This window comes from Salmo salar, chromosome 24, assembly GCF_965601325.2.
Source record: "Salmo salar chromosome 24, fSalSal1, whole genome shotgun sequence".
Taxonomy (NCBI): Eukaryota; Metazoa; Chordata; class Actinopteri; order Salmoniformes; family Salmonidae; genus Salmo; species Salmo salar.
In genome coordinates, this window is record NC_138314.1 from 9,482,888 (window position 1) to 9,499,889 (window position 17,002).

The window sequence follows — 17,002 nt, forward strand, 5'->3', positions numbered from 1 at the left end:
AAACTCAACCCCCTTAGTGTGATGGAGCACCTGTTTACTCCGAAAGGAGACTCCATAAGCCACACTACATCTCCGATCACATTGCAGTGAATCTGTCCACTTTAAAGTATACCTCTCTAATCCCCTTCCTCTACCAGTCTGCTAAAGGCCTTTTGCAGACTATACCTTCGGATTCAGTCTTTTACGATTAGCACTTCCCACCGCTCGATGTTACCAAATGTGAAATCTTGACATCAACCTGGCCAGGTTTGTACGATTTTGCTCCAGTTCTGTCGTCACGTTCTGCGATTGGCTTGCTAGGCGACGTCAGGCCGACATGGGCTACCGCAACGGCGGCGGTGTATCGGACCTGCGCATGTGCCCAGCGCCGGCGGTGCAAGACCCACTCTATGCTTAATGCGCGAGTGAAGTGAGTTATGCATTTTTTTTACGGAAAGTATGCATCTTAGAAATTAGTGTTCATGTGCAAACTTTATATGAGCGTTTTATTTTGATTGCCCGTTTTGTGCATTAACAGTATCCCATCAGGTAGCCTGATTCCAGATGTGTCATGTACCAAGATGATTATGGGAAATAGCTAAACGTTTACATCGAACTATTAGGCCTATATCAATCTGACTTCGCAATAATCGTATTGTGGTGTGTATGCTCAGTGCCGTCTGTGTTCCTATTGGTCAGTCACCGGGATTGGCTCGTAGCACCAGCCACACTACACGATTAAGGCAACAAAATTCGGACCACTGCTAGAACTTTGTCAGAGCCTACGATAGCACGTAGCTGCGCGGCAGACGTTGGCCCTGTCAGCCTGAACGAGCCAAGACGTCCGACAATCGTTTACGACATAAGAATTTGCCCACGTTGTGGAAATTGTCTGGAATGGCAAAACTGCTGCATAAGATGGCTGAAATGGTTCAGTCTTCAAAAGCCTTAAGGCCGTGGCCACCCTGTGTGTTTCCTATAGTAGTATAACTCTGTCTCTCTCCTCTACCAGTCTGCTAAGGCCGTGGCCACCCTGTGTGTTTCCTATAGTAGTATAACTCTGTCTCTCTCCTCTACCAGTCTGCTAAGGCCGTGGCCACCCTGTGTGTTTCCTATAGTAGTATAACTCTGTCTCTCTCCTCTACCAGTCTGCTAAGGCCGTGGCCACCCTGTGTGTTTCCTATAGTAGTATAACTCTGTCTCTCTCCTCTACCAGTCTGCTAAGGCCGTGGCCACCCTGTCAGCAGAGACCAGTCGTAACCTGCTGCTGTGTTTCCTGTGGGTGATGAAGAGCGCTGAGAGGAGTCTGATCCAGCGTTGGACTGTGGACATGCCCTCAGCACAGCTCAACAGACTGCTAGAACTACTCACCATCTGTGTTTCCTGCTTTGAGTACAGGGTAAGAATGTCTGCGCCCTGCATGGAGTACATGCATCATTCATTTGTGTAAATATGATGTGAATGTATATTTTTCTCACTGTGTGTGTGTGTGCATGCCTCTGCATTTGTGTGTGTGTGTGTGTGTGTGTGTGGTGCAGGGGAAGCAGAGCAGTGATAAGGTGAGCACGCAGGCCTTACAGAAGTCCCAGCAGGCCAAGATGCAGCTGGAGGACTCCCTACTGAGGGGCATCGGAGCACGGGGGGAAATGATGCGCCGGGTTGGAGGTCAGTCCCACCCACTACTCTCTCTGATTGGTCAGAAGTAGCTACGTGCACAGTACACGTCTTCTAAGTACATCTGAAGAGCAGCTGGAAAGGGGAGGATGTCACTCCTAGGCTGCTTTTTGATTGAACAAGAGCCTGCCTGCCCTCTTACCCCTGACCCTTTGACCCGGACAGGAAGTGACCGCGCAGGTCAGAGAGAGAACCTACGCTGGAGGAAAGACCTGACGCAGTGGAGGCAGACCAACGACAGACAAGACAAGTGAGTTAGACACACACACACACACACACACACACACACACACGCGCAATTCTTGCAAACATGTATTACTCATCTCTCCTGGTAACTATGGCGCAGAAGACCAATTGTCTTCACAAGACACTGCCTGACAATGTCAAGGAAGAGAACCCATAGATGCAGAAAGTGATCTCATCCTTGTGCCTTTTTACCCTCAGAACGAAAGCAGAGCTGGACCAGGAGGCTCTAATCAGTGGGAATTTGGCTACTGAGTCCAACCTCATTGTCCTGGACCTACTGGAGACCATAGTACAGGTCCCAACATCTCTCTCCTTATTGTTTCTCTCTACCTGTTCTTCTTTCTTCCATCCTCTTCGGTCTTTCCTGTTCTCTCTCTCTCTCTCCCTCTCTCTCTCTCTCTCTCTCTCGTTGTGTTTGAGATTGACGACTGCAGACCGACTGTTCTACAAATGGCCTTTAATCCTTAATAACTGCCGATTATTTGTAGATCAGTCTGTCACCATATACACACAATGCTTTACGAATTTGATACTCTCTCGGACACGGCCTACGTCACAAAGTCCTCTCTAGTTCCATTGGCTGACCGTATTCTTTCTCTCACTTGTGGTTGGTTGTCATGACAGTCTGTCTCCCGTACAGGCTGTTCCGTTGGCTGACTGTAAGGACAGTGTCGTGGGCGGAGTACTGAGGGTGTTGCTACACTGTCTCACCTGCAACCAGAGTACAACCTTCCTGTCTCACTGCTTCAGCACGCTCCGAGCGCTCATCGTCAAGGTAGGGTGTGTGTGTGTACTGACAGTATTGTTTGTGTGCTGCGTGCGTGTTTGTATACTGACAGTGTTGTGTGTGTGTGTAGTTTGGTGACCTGTTGTTTGAAGAGGAAGCCGAGCAGTGTGCGGACCTGTGTCAGAAGGTTCTCCAGTACTGTAGCAGCCACGAGGATGGAAACAGAAGCCAGGCCTGCGCTACCCTATACCTCATCATGAGATGCAGCTTCAGCTCGGCCAACGTGAGCGCACGCACGCACGCACACTGATTCCGTCTCATCCGTTTTCCTCCACCACCCAGCTTTAATGTCTTTTCCATGTCTATTTTGAGCTCGGGAGAGACATTTGCTGAGTGATGTGTTTCTGGGTAGTGAGAAGTGAACAGGGAGATAAGTCACTGTCTAACCCCTGTGTCCCTGCCTTTCTGTAAGTAATGTGCGAGTTAGAAAAAGGGAGAGCTGGAGGTGAGAAGGAGACGGCGCGTGGGAGTGAGGGAGGGAGAGGGAGAGAAGGAAAGAAGGTCACCTGATCTTCTCCCCTCTTGGCGCAATCTCTAATTCAGAGTGAATGACCTTTACCCCTTCTGTTGCTTCTGGTTTAAACAACCTCCGTAGCCGTGACGTGAGGGATCTCCTTCACCCACTCTTCGTTTTCACCCCCCTCTCACCTTCTCTCCATATCCAATTTAGCATCTAAATAAAACCATGAAGCAGGGGTCATATTCATTAGTGCACACTGTTGCAAAACGTAGCCAAGCTTGTTGCCACAAGTTTCTTATTGGACAGGTTCAGGTTGTCCCCATCCGGTGTCGCTCCATTGTCTTCAGTTTGGTTCCTAGCGAAAGAGACCATGGTTTTTCCAGGGAGGACATGGATACGAAGGGAACGAGTGAAAGAGAGGAGGATGGTGAGAGTTTTTGATGGATTGCCAGGGCAGAGTTGAAGAGAGGCCATCTTTCGGGATGATGGTGGAGAGATGGAGAGATGGAGAGAGGGTAGGGGAGATGGGGATGACAAATAGTGGAAAGAGAAAGGAGAAGGAGTGAGGTCATCACTCAGAGCCCCCCCACACAAGGACAACACGCACACACACATATACACACACACTTTGTATCAATGCCAGTGATGGCCGTTTAGGCCCCGTTGGGTTTAACAGAATGGGGCCGTAGAGATGATCCATAGGTGATTATGTCGCAGCTAATGGGAGATCGTTTCCCGCTTTGCTGCTGATGGTGGCGATAGATGGGGTTACACACACACACACACACACACACACACACACACACACACACAACCATGTCAGGGTTAAGCCTTCCATTACCTGGAGGAGACTGTGACACCCTTAATAACAACTGGACTGACCTAGAAAGAAGAAGGATAGAGAGAGGGACATGACCTGGAGAGAGAGGGACATGACCTGGAGAGAGAGGGACATGACCTGGAGAGAGAGGGACATGACCTGGAGAGAGAGGGACATGACCTGGAGAGAGAGGGACATGACCTGGAGAGAGAGGGACATGACCTGGAGAGAGAGGGACATGACCTGGAGAGAGAGGGACATGACCTGGAGAGAGAGGGACATGACCTGGAGAGAGAGGGACATGACCTGGAGAGAGAGGGACATGACCTGGAGAGAGAGGGACATGACCTGGAGAGAGAGGGACATGACCTGGAGAGAGAGGGACATGACCTGGAGAGAGACCTTGACCGGCCTAGACGGAGACGGAGGCCTAGACGGAGACGGAGGCCTAGACGGAGACGGAGGCCTAGACGGAGACGGAGGCCTAGACGGAGACGGAGGCCTAGACGGACCGACACCTAGACAGATACAGAGACCTAGACAGACAGACAGACAGACAGAGACCCAGACAGAGACCCAGACAGAGACCCAGACAGAGACCCAGACAGAGACCCAGACAGAGACCCAGACAGAGACCCAGACCCAGACAGACAGAGACCCAGACAGACAGAGACCCAGACAGACAGAGACCCAGACAGACAGAGACCCAGACAGACAGAGACCCAGACAGACAGAGACCCAGACAGACAGAGACCCAGACAGACAGACAGACAGAGACCCAGACAGACAGACAGACAGACAGACAGACAGACAGACAGAGACCCAGACAGACAGACAGACAGACAGACAGACAGACAGACAGACAGACAGAGACCCAGACAGAGACCCAGACAGACAGACAGACAGACAGACAGACAGAGACCCAGACAGACAGACAGAGACCCAGACAGACAGACAGACAGACAGACAGAGACCCAGACAGACAGACAGAGACCTAGACAGAGACCTAGACAGACAGAGACCCAGACAGACAGACAGACAGACAGAGACCCAGACAGACAGACAGAGACCTAGACAGACAGACAGAGACCTAGACAGACAGACAGACAGAGACCTAGACAGACAGACAGAGACCTAGACAGAGACCTAGACAGGCAGACAGAGACCTAGACAGAGACCTAGACAGAGACCTAGACAGAGACCTAGACAGAGACCCAGACAGAGACCCAGACAGAGACCCAGACAGAGACCCAGACAGAGACCCAGACAGACAGAGACCCAGACAGACAGAGACCCAGACAGACAGAGACCCAGACAGACAGACAGACAGAGACCTAGACAGACAGAGACCTAGACAGAGACCTAGACAGAGACCTAGACAGACAGAGACCTAGACAGAGACCTAGACAGACAGAGACCTAGACAGACAGAGACCTAGACAGACAGACAGAGACCTAGACAGACAGACAGAGACCCAGACAGACAGACAGAGACCCAGACAGACAGACAGAGACCCAGACAGACAGACAGACAGACCCAGACAGACAGACAGAGACCCAGACAGACAGACAGAGACCCAGACAGACAGACAGAGACCCAGACAGACAGACAGAGACCCAGACAGACAGACAGAGACCTAGACAGACAGACAGACAGAGAGACCTAGACAGACAGACAGAGACCTAGACAGACAGACAGAGACCCAGACAGACAGACAGAGACCGACAGACAGACAGAGACCCAGACAGAGACCTAGACAGACAGACAGAGACCCAGACAGACAGAGACCCAGACAGACAGAGACCCAGACAGACAGAGACCCAGACAGACAGAGACCCAGACAGACAGAGACCCAGACAGACAGACAGAGACCCAGACAGAGACCCAGACAGAGACCCAGACAGACAGACAGAGACCTAGACAGAGACCTAGACAGACAGAGACCCAGTCTGACAGACAGAGACCTAGACAGAGACCTAGACAGAGACCTAGACAGAGACCTAGACAGAGACCCAGACAGAGACCCAGACAGAGACCCAGACAGAGACCCAGACAGAGACCCAGACAGAGACCCAGACAGACAGAGACCCAGACAGACAGAGACCCAGACAGACAGACAGAGACCCAGACAGACAGACAGAGACCCAGACAGACAGACAGAGACCCAGACAGACAGACAGACAGACAGACAGACAGACAGACAGACAGAGACCCAGACAGACAGACAGACAGACAGACAGACAGACAGAGACCCAGACAGACAGACAGACAGACAGACAGACAGACAGAGACCCAGACAGACAGACAGACAGACAGACAGACAGACAGAGACCCAGACAGACAGACAGAGACCTAGACAGACAGACAGAGACCTAGACAGACAGACAGAGACCTAGACAGACAGACAGAGACTTAGACAGAGACTTAGACAGACAGACAGAGACCTAGACAGAGACCTAGACAGAGACCTAGACAGAGACCCAGACAGAGACCCAGACAGAGACCCAGACAGAGACCCAGACAGAGACCCAGACAGAGACCCAGACAGAGACCCAGACAGACAGACAGACAGACAGAGACCCAGACAGACAGACAGACAGAGACCCAGACAGACAGACAGACAGAGACCTAGACATACAGAGACCTAGACAGAGACCTAGACAGACAGAGACCTAGACAGACAGACAGAGACCTAGACAGACAGACAGAGACCCAGACAGACAGACAGAGACCCAGACAGACAGACAGAGACCCAGACAGACAGACAGAGACCCAGACAGACAGACAGAGACCCAGACAGACAGACAGAGACCCAGACAGACAGACAGAGACCCAGACAGACAGACAGAGACCTAGACAGACAGACAGACAGACAGAGACCTAGACAGACAGACAGAGACCTAGACAGACAGACAGAGACCCAGACAGACAGACAGAGACCGACAGACAGACAGAGACCCAGACAGACAGACAGAGACCGACAGACAGACAGAGACCTAGACAGACAGACAGACAGACAGAGACCTAGACAGACAGACAGAGACCCAGACAGAGACCTAGACAGACAGACAGAGACCCAGACAGACAGAGACCCAGACAGACAGACAGAGACCCAGACAGAGACCCAGACAGACAGAGACCCAGTCAGACAGACAGAGACCTAGACAGAGACCTAGACAGAGACCCAGACAGAGACCCAGACAGAGACCCAGACAGAGACCCAGACAGAGACCCAGACAGAGACCCAGACAGAGACCCAGACAGAGACCCAGACAGAGACCCAGACAGACAGACAGAGACCCAGACAGACAGACAGAGACCCAGACAGACAGACAGAGACCCAGACAGACAGACAGAGACCCAGACAGACAGATAGAGACCCAGACAGACAGACAGAGACCCAGACAGACAGACAGAGACCCAGACAGACAGACAGAGACCCAGACAGACAGACAGAGACCCAGACAGACAGACAGAGACCCAGACAGACAGACAGAGACCCAGACAGACAGACAGAGACCCAGACAGACAGAGACCTAGACAGACAGACAGACAGACAGACAGAGACCTAGACAGACAGACAGAGACCCAGACAGACAGACAGACAGAGACCCAGACAGACAGACAGACAGACAGACAGACAGACAGACAGACACAGACAGACAGACAGAGACCTAGACAGACAGACAGACAGAGACCTAGACAGACAGACAGACAGAGACCTAGACAGACAGACAGACAGAGACCTAGACAGACAGACAGACAGAGACCTAGACAGACAGACAGACAGACAGAGACCTAGACAGACAGACAGACAGAGACCTAGACAGACAGACAGACAGAGACCTAGACAGACAGACAGACAGAGACCTAGACAGACAGACAGACAGAGACCTAGACAGACAGACAGACAGAGACCTAGACAGACAGACAGACAGAGACCTAGACAGACAGACAGACAGAGACCTAGACAGACAGACAGACAGAGACCTAGACAGACAGACAGACAGACAGACAGACAGACAGACAGACAGACAGAGACCTAGACAGACAGACAGACAGAGACCTAGACAGAGACCTAGACAGAGACCTAGACAGAGACCTAGACAGAGACCTAGACAGAGACCTAGACAGAGACCTAGACAGAGACCTAGACCGAGACCTAGACCGAGACCTAGACCTAGACCGAGACCGAGACCGAGACAGAGACAGAGACCTAGACAGAGACCTAGACAGAGACCTAGACAGACAGAGACCCAGACAGACAGAGACCCAGACAGACAGAGACCCAGACAGACAGAGACCCAGACAGACAGAGACCCAGACAGACAGAGACCTAGACAGACAGAGACCCAGACAGACAGAGACCCAGACAGACAGACAGAGACCCAGACAGACAGACAGAGACCCAGACAGACAGACAGAGACCCAGACAGACAGACAGAGACCCAGACAGACAGACAGAGACCCAGACAGACAGACAGAGACCCAGACAGACAGACAGAGACCCAGACAGACAGACAGAGACCCAGACAGACAGACAGAGACCCAGACAGACAGACAGAGACCCAGACAGACAGACAGACAGACAGAGACCTAGACAGACAGACAGAGACCCAGACAGACAGACAGAGACCGACAGACAGACAGAGACCTAGACAGACAGACAGACAGACAGAGACCTAGACAGACAGACAGAGACCTAGACAGACAGACAGAGACCCAGACAGAGACCTAGACAGACAGACAGAGACCCAGACAGACAGAGACCCAGACAGACAGAGACCCAGACAGACAGAGACCCAGACAGACAGAGACCCAGACAGAGACCCAGACAGAGACCCAGACAGAGACCCAGACAGACAGACAGAGACCTAGACAGAGACCTAGACAGACAGAGACCCAGTCTGACAGACAGAGACCTAGACAGAGACCTAGACAGAGACCCAGACAGAGACCCAGACAGAGACCCAGACAGAGACCCAGACAGAGACCCAGACAGACAGAGACCCAGACAGACAGAGACCCAGACAGACAGACAGAGACCCAGACAGAGACCCAGACAGACAGACAGAGACCCAGACAGACAGACAGAGACCCAGACAGACAGACAGAGACCCAGACAGACAGACAGACAGACAGACAGACAGAGACCCAGACAGACAGACAGACAGACAGACAGACAGACAGACAGAGACCCAGACAGACAGACAGACAGACAGACAGAGACCCAGACAGACAGACAGAGACCTAGACAGACAGACAGAGACCTAGACAGACAGACAGAGACCTAGACAGACAGACAGAGACCTAGACAGAGACCTAGACAGGCAGACAGACAGACAGAGACCTAGACAGAGACCTAGACAGAGACCTAGACAGAGACCTAGACAGAGACCCAGACAGAGACCCAGACAGAGACCCAGACAGAGACCCAGACAGAGACCCAGACAGAGACCCAGACAGACAGACAGACAGACAGAGACCCAGACAGACAGACAGACAGAGACCTAGACAGACAGACAGACAGAGACCTAGACAGACAGAGACCTAGACAGACAGAGACCTAGACAGAGACCTAGACAGACAGAGACCTAGACAGACAGAGACCTAGACAGACAGACAGAGACCTAGACAGACAGACAGACAGAGACCCAGACAGACAGACAGAGACCCAGACAGACAGACAGAGACCCAGACAGACAGACAGAGACCCAGACAGACAGACAGAGACCCAGACAGACAGACAGACAGACAGACAGAGACCTAGACAGACAGACAGAGACCTAGACAGACAGACAGAGACCCAGACAGACAGACAGAGACCGACAGACAGACAGAGACCCAGACAGACAGACAGAGACCGACAGACAGACAGAGACCTAGACAGACAGACAGACAGACAGACAGACAGACAGAGACCTAGACAGACAGACAGAGACCTAGACAGACAGACAGAGACCCAGACAGAGACCTAGACAGACAGACAGAGACCCAGACAGACAGAGACCCAGACAGACAGAGACCCAGACAGACAGAGACCAGACAGACAGAGACCCAGACAGACAGACAGAGACCCAGACAGAGACCCAGACAGACAGAGACCTAGACAGACAGACAGAGACCTAGACAGAGACCTAGACAGAGACCTAGACAGAGACCTAGACAGAGACCTAGACAGAGACCCAGACAGAGACCCAGACAGAGACCCAGACAGAGACCCAGACAGAGACCCAGACAGAGACCCAGACAGACAGACAGAGACCCAGACAGACAGACAGACAGAGACCCAGACAGACCAGACAGAGACCCAGACAGACAGACAGACAGAGACCCAGACAGACAGACAGAGACCCAGACAGACAGACAGAGACCCAGACAGACAGACAGAGACCCAGACAGACAGACAGAGACCCAGACAGACAGACAGAGACCCAGACAGACAGACAGAGACCCAGACAGACAGACAGAGACCCAGACAGACAGAGACCTAGACAGACAGACAGACAGACAGACAGAGACCTAGACAGACAGACAGACAGAGACCTAGACAGACAGACAGACAGACAGACAGACAGACAGACAGACAGACACAGACAGACAGACAGAGACCTAGACAGACAGACAGACAGAGACCTAGACAGACAGACAGACAGAGACCTAGACAGACAGACAGACAGAGACCTAGACAGAGACCTAGACAGACAGACAGACAGAGACCTAGACAGACAGACAGACAGACAGAGACCTAGACAGACAGACAGACAGAGACCTAGACAGACAGACAGACAGAGACCTAGACAGACAGACAGACAGACAGAGACCTCAGACAGACAGACAGACAGAGACCTAGACAGACAGACAGACAGAGACCTAGACAGACAGACAGACAGAGACCTAGACAGACAGACAGACAGACAGACAGACAGACAGACAGACAGACAGACAGACAGACAGACAGACAGAGACCTAGACAGACAGACAGACAGAGACCTAGACAGAGACCAGACAGAGACCTAGACAGAGACCAGACAGAGACCTAGACAGAGACCAGACAGAGACCTAGACAGAGACCAGACAGAGACCTAGACCAGACAGAGACAGAGACAGAGACAGAGACCAGACAGACAGAGACCTAGACAGACAGAGACCTAGACAGACAGAGACCTAGACAGACAGACAGAGACCTAGACAGACAGACAGAGACCTAGACAGACAGACAGAGACCTAGACAGACAGACAGAGACCTAGACAGACAGACAGACAGACCAGACAGACAGACAGACAGACAGACAGACAGACAGACAGACAGACAGACAGACAGACAGAGACCTAGACAGACAGACAGAGACCTAGACAGACAGACAGACAGAGACCTAGACAGACAGACAGACAGAGACCTAGACAGACAGACAGACAGAGACCTAGACAGACAGACAGACAGAGACCTAGACAGACAGACAGACAGAGACCTAGACAGACAGACAGACAGAGACCTAGACAGACAGACAGACAGAGACCTAGACAGACAGACAGACAGACAGACAGAGACAGACAGACAGACAGACAGACAGACAGAGACCTAGACAGACAGACAGACAGACAGACAGACAGAGACCTAGACAGACAGACAGAGACCTAGACAGACAGACAGAGACCTAGACAGACAGACAGAGACCTAGACAGACAGACAGAGACCTAGACAGACAGACAGAGACCTAGACAGACAGACAGAGACCTAGACAGAGACAGAGACCTAGACAGAGACAGAGACCTAGACAGAGACAGAGACCTAGACAGAGACAGAGACCTAGACAGAGACAGAGACCTAGACAGAGACAGAGACCTAGACAGAGACAGAGACCTAGACAGAAACAGAGACCCAGACAGAAACAGAGACCTAGACAGAAACAGAGACCCAGACAGAAACACAGACCAGACAGAAACAGAGACCCAGACAGACAGAGACCAGACAGAACAGAGACCAGACAGACAGAGACCCAGACAGACAGACAGACAGAGACCCAGACAGACAGACAGACAGAGAGCCAGACAGACAGACAGACAGAGACCCAGACAGACAGACAGACAGAGACCTAGACAGACAGACAGACAGAGACCCAGACAGACAGAGACCCAGACAGACAGAGACCCAGACAGACAGAGACCCAGACAGACAGAGACCCAGACAGACAGAGACCCAGACAGACAGACAGACAGAGACCTAGACAGACAGACAGACAGAGACCTAGACAGACAGACAGACAGACGACTAGACAGACAGACAGACAGAGACCTAGACAGACAGACAGACAGAGACCTAGACAGACAGACAGACAGAGACCTAGACAGACAGAGACCAGACAGAGACCTAGACAGACAGAGACCGAGACAGAGACCGAGACACAGAGACCAGACAGAGACCAGACACAGAGACCCAGACACAGAGACCGAGACAGAGACCCAGACAGAGACCCAGACACAGAGACCCAGACACAGAGACCCAGACAGAGACCCAGACACAGAGACCCAGACAGAGACCCAGACAGAGACCAGACAGAGACCCAGACAGACAGAGACCTAGACAGACAGAGACCTAGACAGACGAGACAGACAGACAGAGACCTAGACAGACAGAGACCAGACAGACAGAGACCTAGACAGACAGACAGACAGAGACCTAGACAGACAGACAGACAGAGACCCAGACAGACAGACAGACAGACAGACAGACAGACAGAGACCTAGACAGACAGACAGAGACCTAGACAGACAGACAGACAGACAGAGACCTAGACAGACAGACAGAGACCTAGACAGACAGACAGACAGACAGAGACCTAGACAGCAGACAGACAGACAGACAGAGACCTAGACAGCAGACCGCAGACAGAGACCTAGACAGACAGACAGACAGACAGGACCAGACAGACAGACAGACAGACAGAGACCTAGACAGACAGACAGACAGAGACCTAGACAGACCTAGAGAGAGACAGACCTAGAGAGCGACAGACCTAGACAGACAGTCACACAGAGGTGTGAAAGTAGTAGACCAACAGACACTTAAAGGGGAATATTTACAACCCCAAAGTCTACTTTATTAGCCAATACACGACTGAGCAATGTCATATCATTCTTTAATGTTATTTTTATAGCTCGCTTTTATGAATACAGCCAGCCATGCTAGTAAAACTGTAATGTTAGCCTGTGTTACTGTTCTGAACATCTCTAAAACTTAAAGTGTTGTATTTGGTACGAAGCATTCCCGAAAGTTCTAGACCTCAGCTGAATCGGGTCGTTTATAATGTGGCTGTTGAGCAAGTTGAGGAGACTTAAATGACCTTGTTACCTTGGATTGTAAACTGTCATGGTCAAAACAAATGGATCGATGGTTGTAAAGATGGGGGAGGTCTGTCTGTAATAGAGAGCTGCTCTGCTCTTTAGACGTCACACTCCACACAGCAGGTCCTGCAGGCTCTAGTTTTATCATATGGTGATTATTGCCCAGTCATAAGGTCAGGTGCTGCAGAGAAGGACTAGGAAAACTGCAGGTGGCCCAGAACAGAGCGGAACGTCTTGCTCTTCACTGGAATCAGAGATATAATGGGGATCCTAATAAAATACCTACATACCCTCCACTCTAAGTCCTGATACTGAGGATGGGCCTCCTCCCTGTCAAATCCACCCCTCAGAAATGACTGTCACAGAGGGGCCACATAACAGGTCCCCCGTATATGTATGCAGCAGCACTCGCCTGCAGGCGAGGCGTGATCTGCCTCTCAAAGAGCACCCGATTCCCTATATAGCGCACGCATTTTGACCGGGGCCCAAAGTAGTGCACTATGTAGGGAATAGCGGTGCTCTTTTGGGATGCGGACTAGCTCGACCCTAGATGTTCATGTCAGTCCCTCTCCCTCGCCGTGCAGAACTTCTCCCGGGTGAAGATGCAGGTGACCATGTCTCTAGCCTCTCTGGTGGGGAAGTCGGAGGACTTCCATGAGGAGTACCTCCGCAGGTCCCTACGCACCATACTGGCCTATGCCGAGGAGGACACAGAGATGCAGAGCACACCTCTTCCCTCGCAGGTAACACACACGTTCGCGCACACAGACTGCGGTAATGCCATTCACAAACATGTTGATATCGACCCCAGCCCGTGTGTGTGTGTGTGTGTGTGTGTGTGCGTGCGCGCGTGTGTGTGTGTGTGTGTGTGTGTGTGTGTGTGTGTAGGTTGATGAGCTGCTGAGGAACCTGAACAGTATCCTGTCAGACACGGTGAAGATGAGAGAGTTCCAAGAAGATCCAGAGATGCTCATGGACCTCATGTATAGGTACACACACACACACACAAACAGACTCCTGCTTTATGTCTCTGTGTGTGTTGTGCTCCTGGGTCTATGTCTCTGTGGTTTGGTTGTTTCTCCTCTTGTTTGTTCCTCACTATGGAAACCACGCTGTGGCAGTTTGGTACAGTGATCTGCGTTTGTGTATGTACAGTAAATACATGCAGGTTGTGTGGGTGTGAATGCGTACTCTCTCAGTGCACGTGTCATCTGCTTACATTCTGCATCTGTAAAAGGCCGTTAAAGCTTCAATTTTTGTTAGGCTACCTAAAACTGACCGCCAGCCCTCCTCAGGGGGCAAGAATTCAGCATCACTCACCCACTTCCTCCCTCCCTCTGTCTCCAGGATAGCAAAGGGTTACCAGACGTCGCCTGACCTGAGGTTGACCTGGCTGCAGAACATGGCGGAGAAACACAAGAACAGGAAGTGTTTTACAGAGTCGGCCATGTGTCTGGTCCACGCTGCAGCCCTGGTGGCTGAATACCTCAGCATGCTGGAGGACCACAAATACCTACCTGTGGGCAGCGTCACCTTTCAGGTGCTGTACACGCACGAACACACAATACTGATTCTGGAATGTCGGTATGTTGACTGTGGCCAGAAGGGGAAACTGTACACTGAAAACGTAATAGATTGATTGTTTGGCTGCTATCTTGGTTAATCGCTTTGTGACAAATGTTTTAGTAAAAAAAAAAACGCTATATCAGTAGTTCTTGATTGGTTGGTAATACGCTGGATGAGTCTGATTGGTTAATTGATTGAGTCATTCCTTTTGGACCGTGCTGGATGAGCGATTGGTTGATTGGTTGATTGGTTGATTGGTTGATTGGTTGATTGATTGATTGATTGATTGATTGATTGACTGGTTGTGCAGAACATCTCTCCCAACGTTCTGGAGGAGTCGGCAGTGTCCGATGACGTCCTGTCCCCAGACGAAGACGGAGTCTGTTCAGGGCGATACTTCACCACCGGTGGAATGGTGGTCTTACTGGAGCAGGCAGCAGAACTCTTCAGCCAGGTACGTCACACACACACACACACACACACACACACACACACACACACACACACACACACACACACACACACACTGAGTGGAGGACATGCCCATGCTAAATAACGGTACTGCTGCACTTACATAAACGCACAACAATAGTACACTACGTGGCCAAAAGTATGTGGACGCCCCTTTTTAAATGACCTCAACCCCATCGAACTCCTTTGGGATGAATTGGAACGCCGACTGCGGGCCAGGCCTAATCGCCCAACATCAGTGCCCCGACCTCACTAATGCTCCTGTGGCTGAATGGAAGCAAGTCCCCGCAGCAATATTCCAACATCTAGTGGAAAGCCTTCCCAGAAGGGTGGAAGCTGTTGTAGCAGCAAAGGGGACACCTACTCCATGTTAATGCCCTTGATTTTGGAATGACATGTACGACGATCAGGTGTCCGCAAACTTTCGGCCATGTAGTGTATGCTGTAAGTGAGTGTCGTTGCTGTTGTTTTCAGGGTGGTCTTTATGAGGCAGTGAATGAGGTGTACAAGATCATTATGCCTGTCCTGGAGGCTCACAGAGATTTCCGGGAGCTGGGCTCCGCTCACCACAAACTCCAGAGAGCCTTCGACAACATCATTCAGAAGGTACAGATAAGCCGCACGGTCTACCGTTTATGAAGGGCTTACATCCACAGTACTAATGAAGTGTTTTCAATTATGGTGAAATGCTTACAATGAAAATAGCCTCTTTTTTTTTTTTTATCTTTTTATTTTTTATACACACTACTGAGTCTCTTTCATGTGTTTCTCTTGTCGTCCCAGGGCCATAAGAGGATGTTTGGGACATATTTCCGAGTGGGGTTTTACGGGGCCAAGTTTGGAGACCTGGACGAACGAGAGTTTGTTTACAAGGAGCCAGGGATCACCCACCTGCCAGAGATATCCCACAGACTGGAGGTGAGAGAGTGAGAGAGAGTGTGTGTGTGTGAGGATGTGTGTGTGTGTGTGTGTGTGTGCGCACCATTGTGTGTCTGCTTTTACTGTAAGGATATAAGTACTGAATCTATTCATATGAGTACTGTATGCATTGCTGTTGTAGAACTTCTACAGTCAGTGTTTTGGAGATGCCCTGGAGATGATCAAAGACTCGAAAGACATAGACAGGAGCAAACTGGATGCCAACAAGGTACAGTACACGACACTACACTACCAAGTCAACACCAAGTCATTACTGCTGAGTCCTGTTTGACTATCTTCTCTGACTTGCATATGTCAAATTATTGCGAAGAACCTTCCCAAACAACAAGATGCATCTCTTCATTTACATCCTCTCTTTCTCTCTCTCCCTCTCTCTCCCTCTCTCTCCCTCCCCCAGGCCTACATCCAGATCACCTATGTGGAGCCCTTCTTTGACGATTATGAGATGAAAAACCGCCTGACCAACTTTGAGAAGAACTTCAACCTGCGTCGCTTCATGTACACCACGCCCTTCACCAAGGCCGGGCGGCCGCGCGGCGAGCTCAACGAGCAGTACAAGAGGAAGACCATCCTCACCACCATGCACGCCTTTCCTTACATCAAGACACGCATCAACGTCATCCAGAAAGAAGAGGTATGCTGGTGGAACTAGGCGTATACAGCTTCTCAATGCCTGGGTTCCTCTTTGCCTTTCGATCGTTACTGACTTTTAGGC

The 17,002-nt window shown here is 51.0% G+C and overlaps 1 protein-coding gene across 2 annotated transcripts in view; it reads left to right on the forward strand.

Moving 5' to 3' along the window:
* The window catches only part of dock8 (dedicator of cytokinesis 8), a 91,481-nt gene that overhangs the window by 62,663 nt on the left and 11,816 nt on the right, over positions 1-17,002 (forward strand). For both annotated transcript variants that reach the window (XM_045707154.2, XM_045707155.2), the window contains exons 30-43: positions 1,196-1,378; positions 1,518-1,644; positions 1,819-1,903; positions 2,098-2,194; positions 2,540-2,674; positions 2,757-2,909; positions 13,896-14,054; positions 14,200-14,300; positions 14,659-14,851; positions 15,188-15,331; positions 15,823-15,954; positions 16,132-16,266; positions 16,409-16,495; positions 16,685-16,921. In XM_045707154.2, coding sequence (XP_045563110.1) covers positions 1,196-1,378; positions 1,518-1,644; positions 1,819-1,903; positions 2,098-2,194; positions 2,540-2,674; positions 2,757-2,909; positions 13,896-14,054; positions 14,200-14,300; positions 14,659-14,851; positions 15,188-15,331; positions 15,823-15,954; positions 16,132-16,266; positions 16,409-16,495; positions 16,685-16,921 — 1,968 coding nt within the window. The remainder of the gene's footprint in view (positions 1-1,195; positions 1,379-1,517; positions 1,645-1,818; positions 1,904-2,097; positions 2,195-2,539; positions 2,675-2,756; positions 2,910-13,895; positions 14,055-14,199; positions 14,301-14,658; positions 14,852-15,187; positions 15,332-15,822; positions 15,955-16,131; positions 16,267-16,408; positions 16,496-16,684; positions 16,922-17,002) is intronic.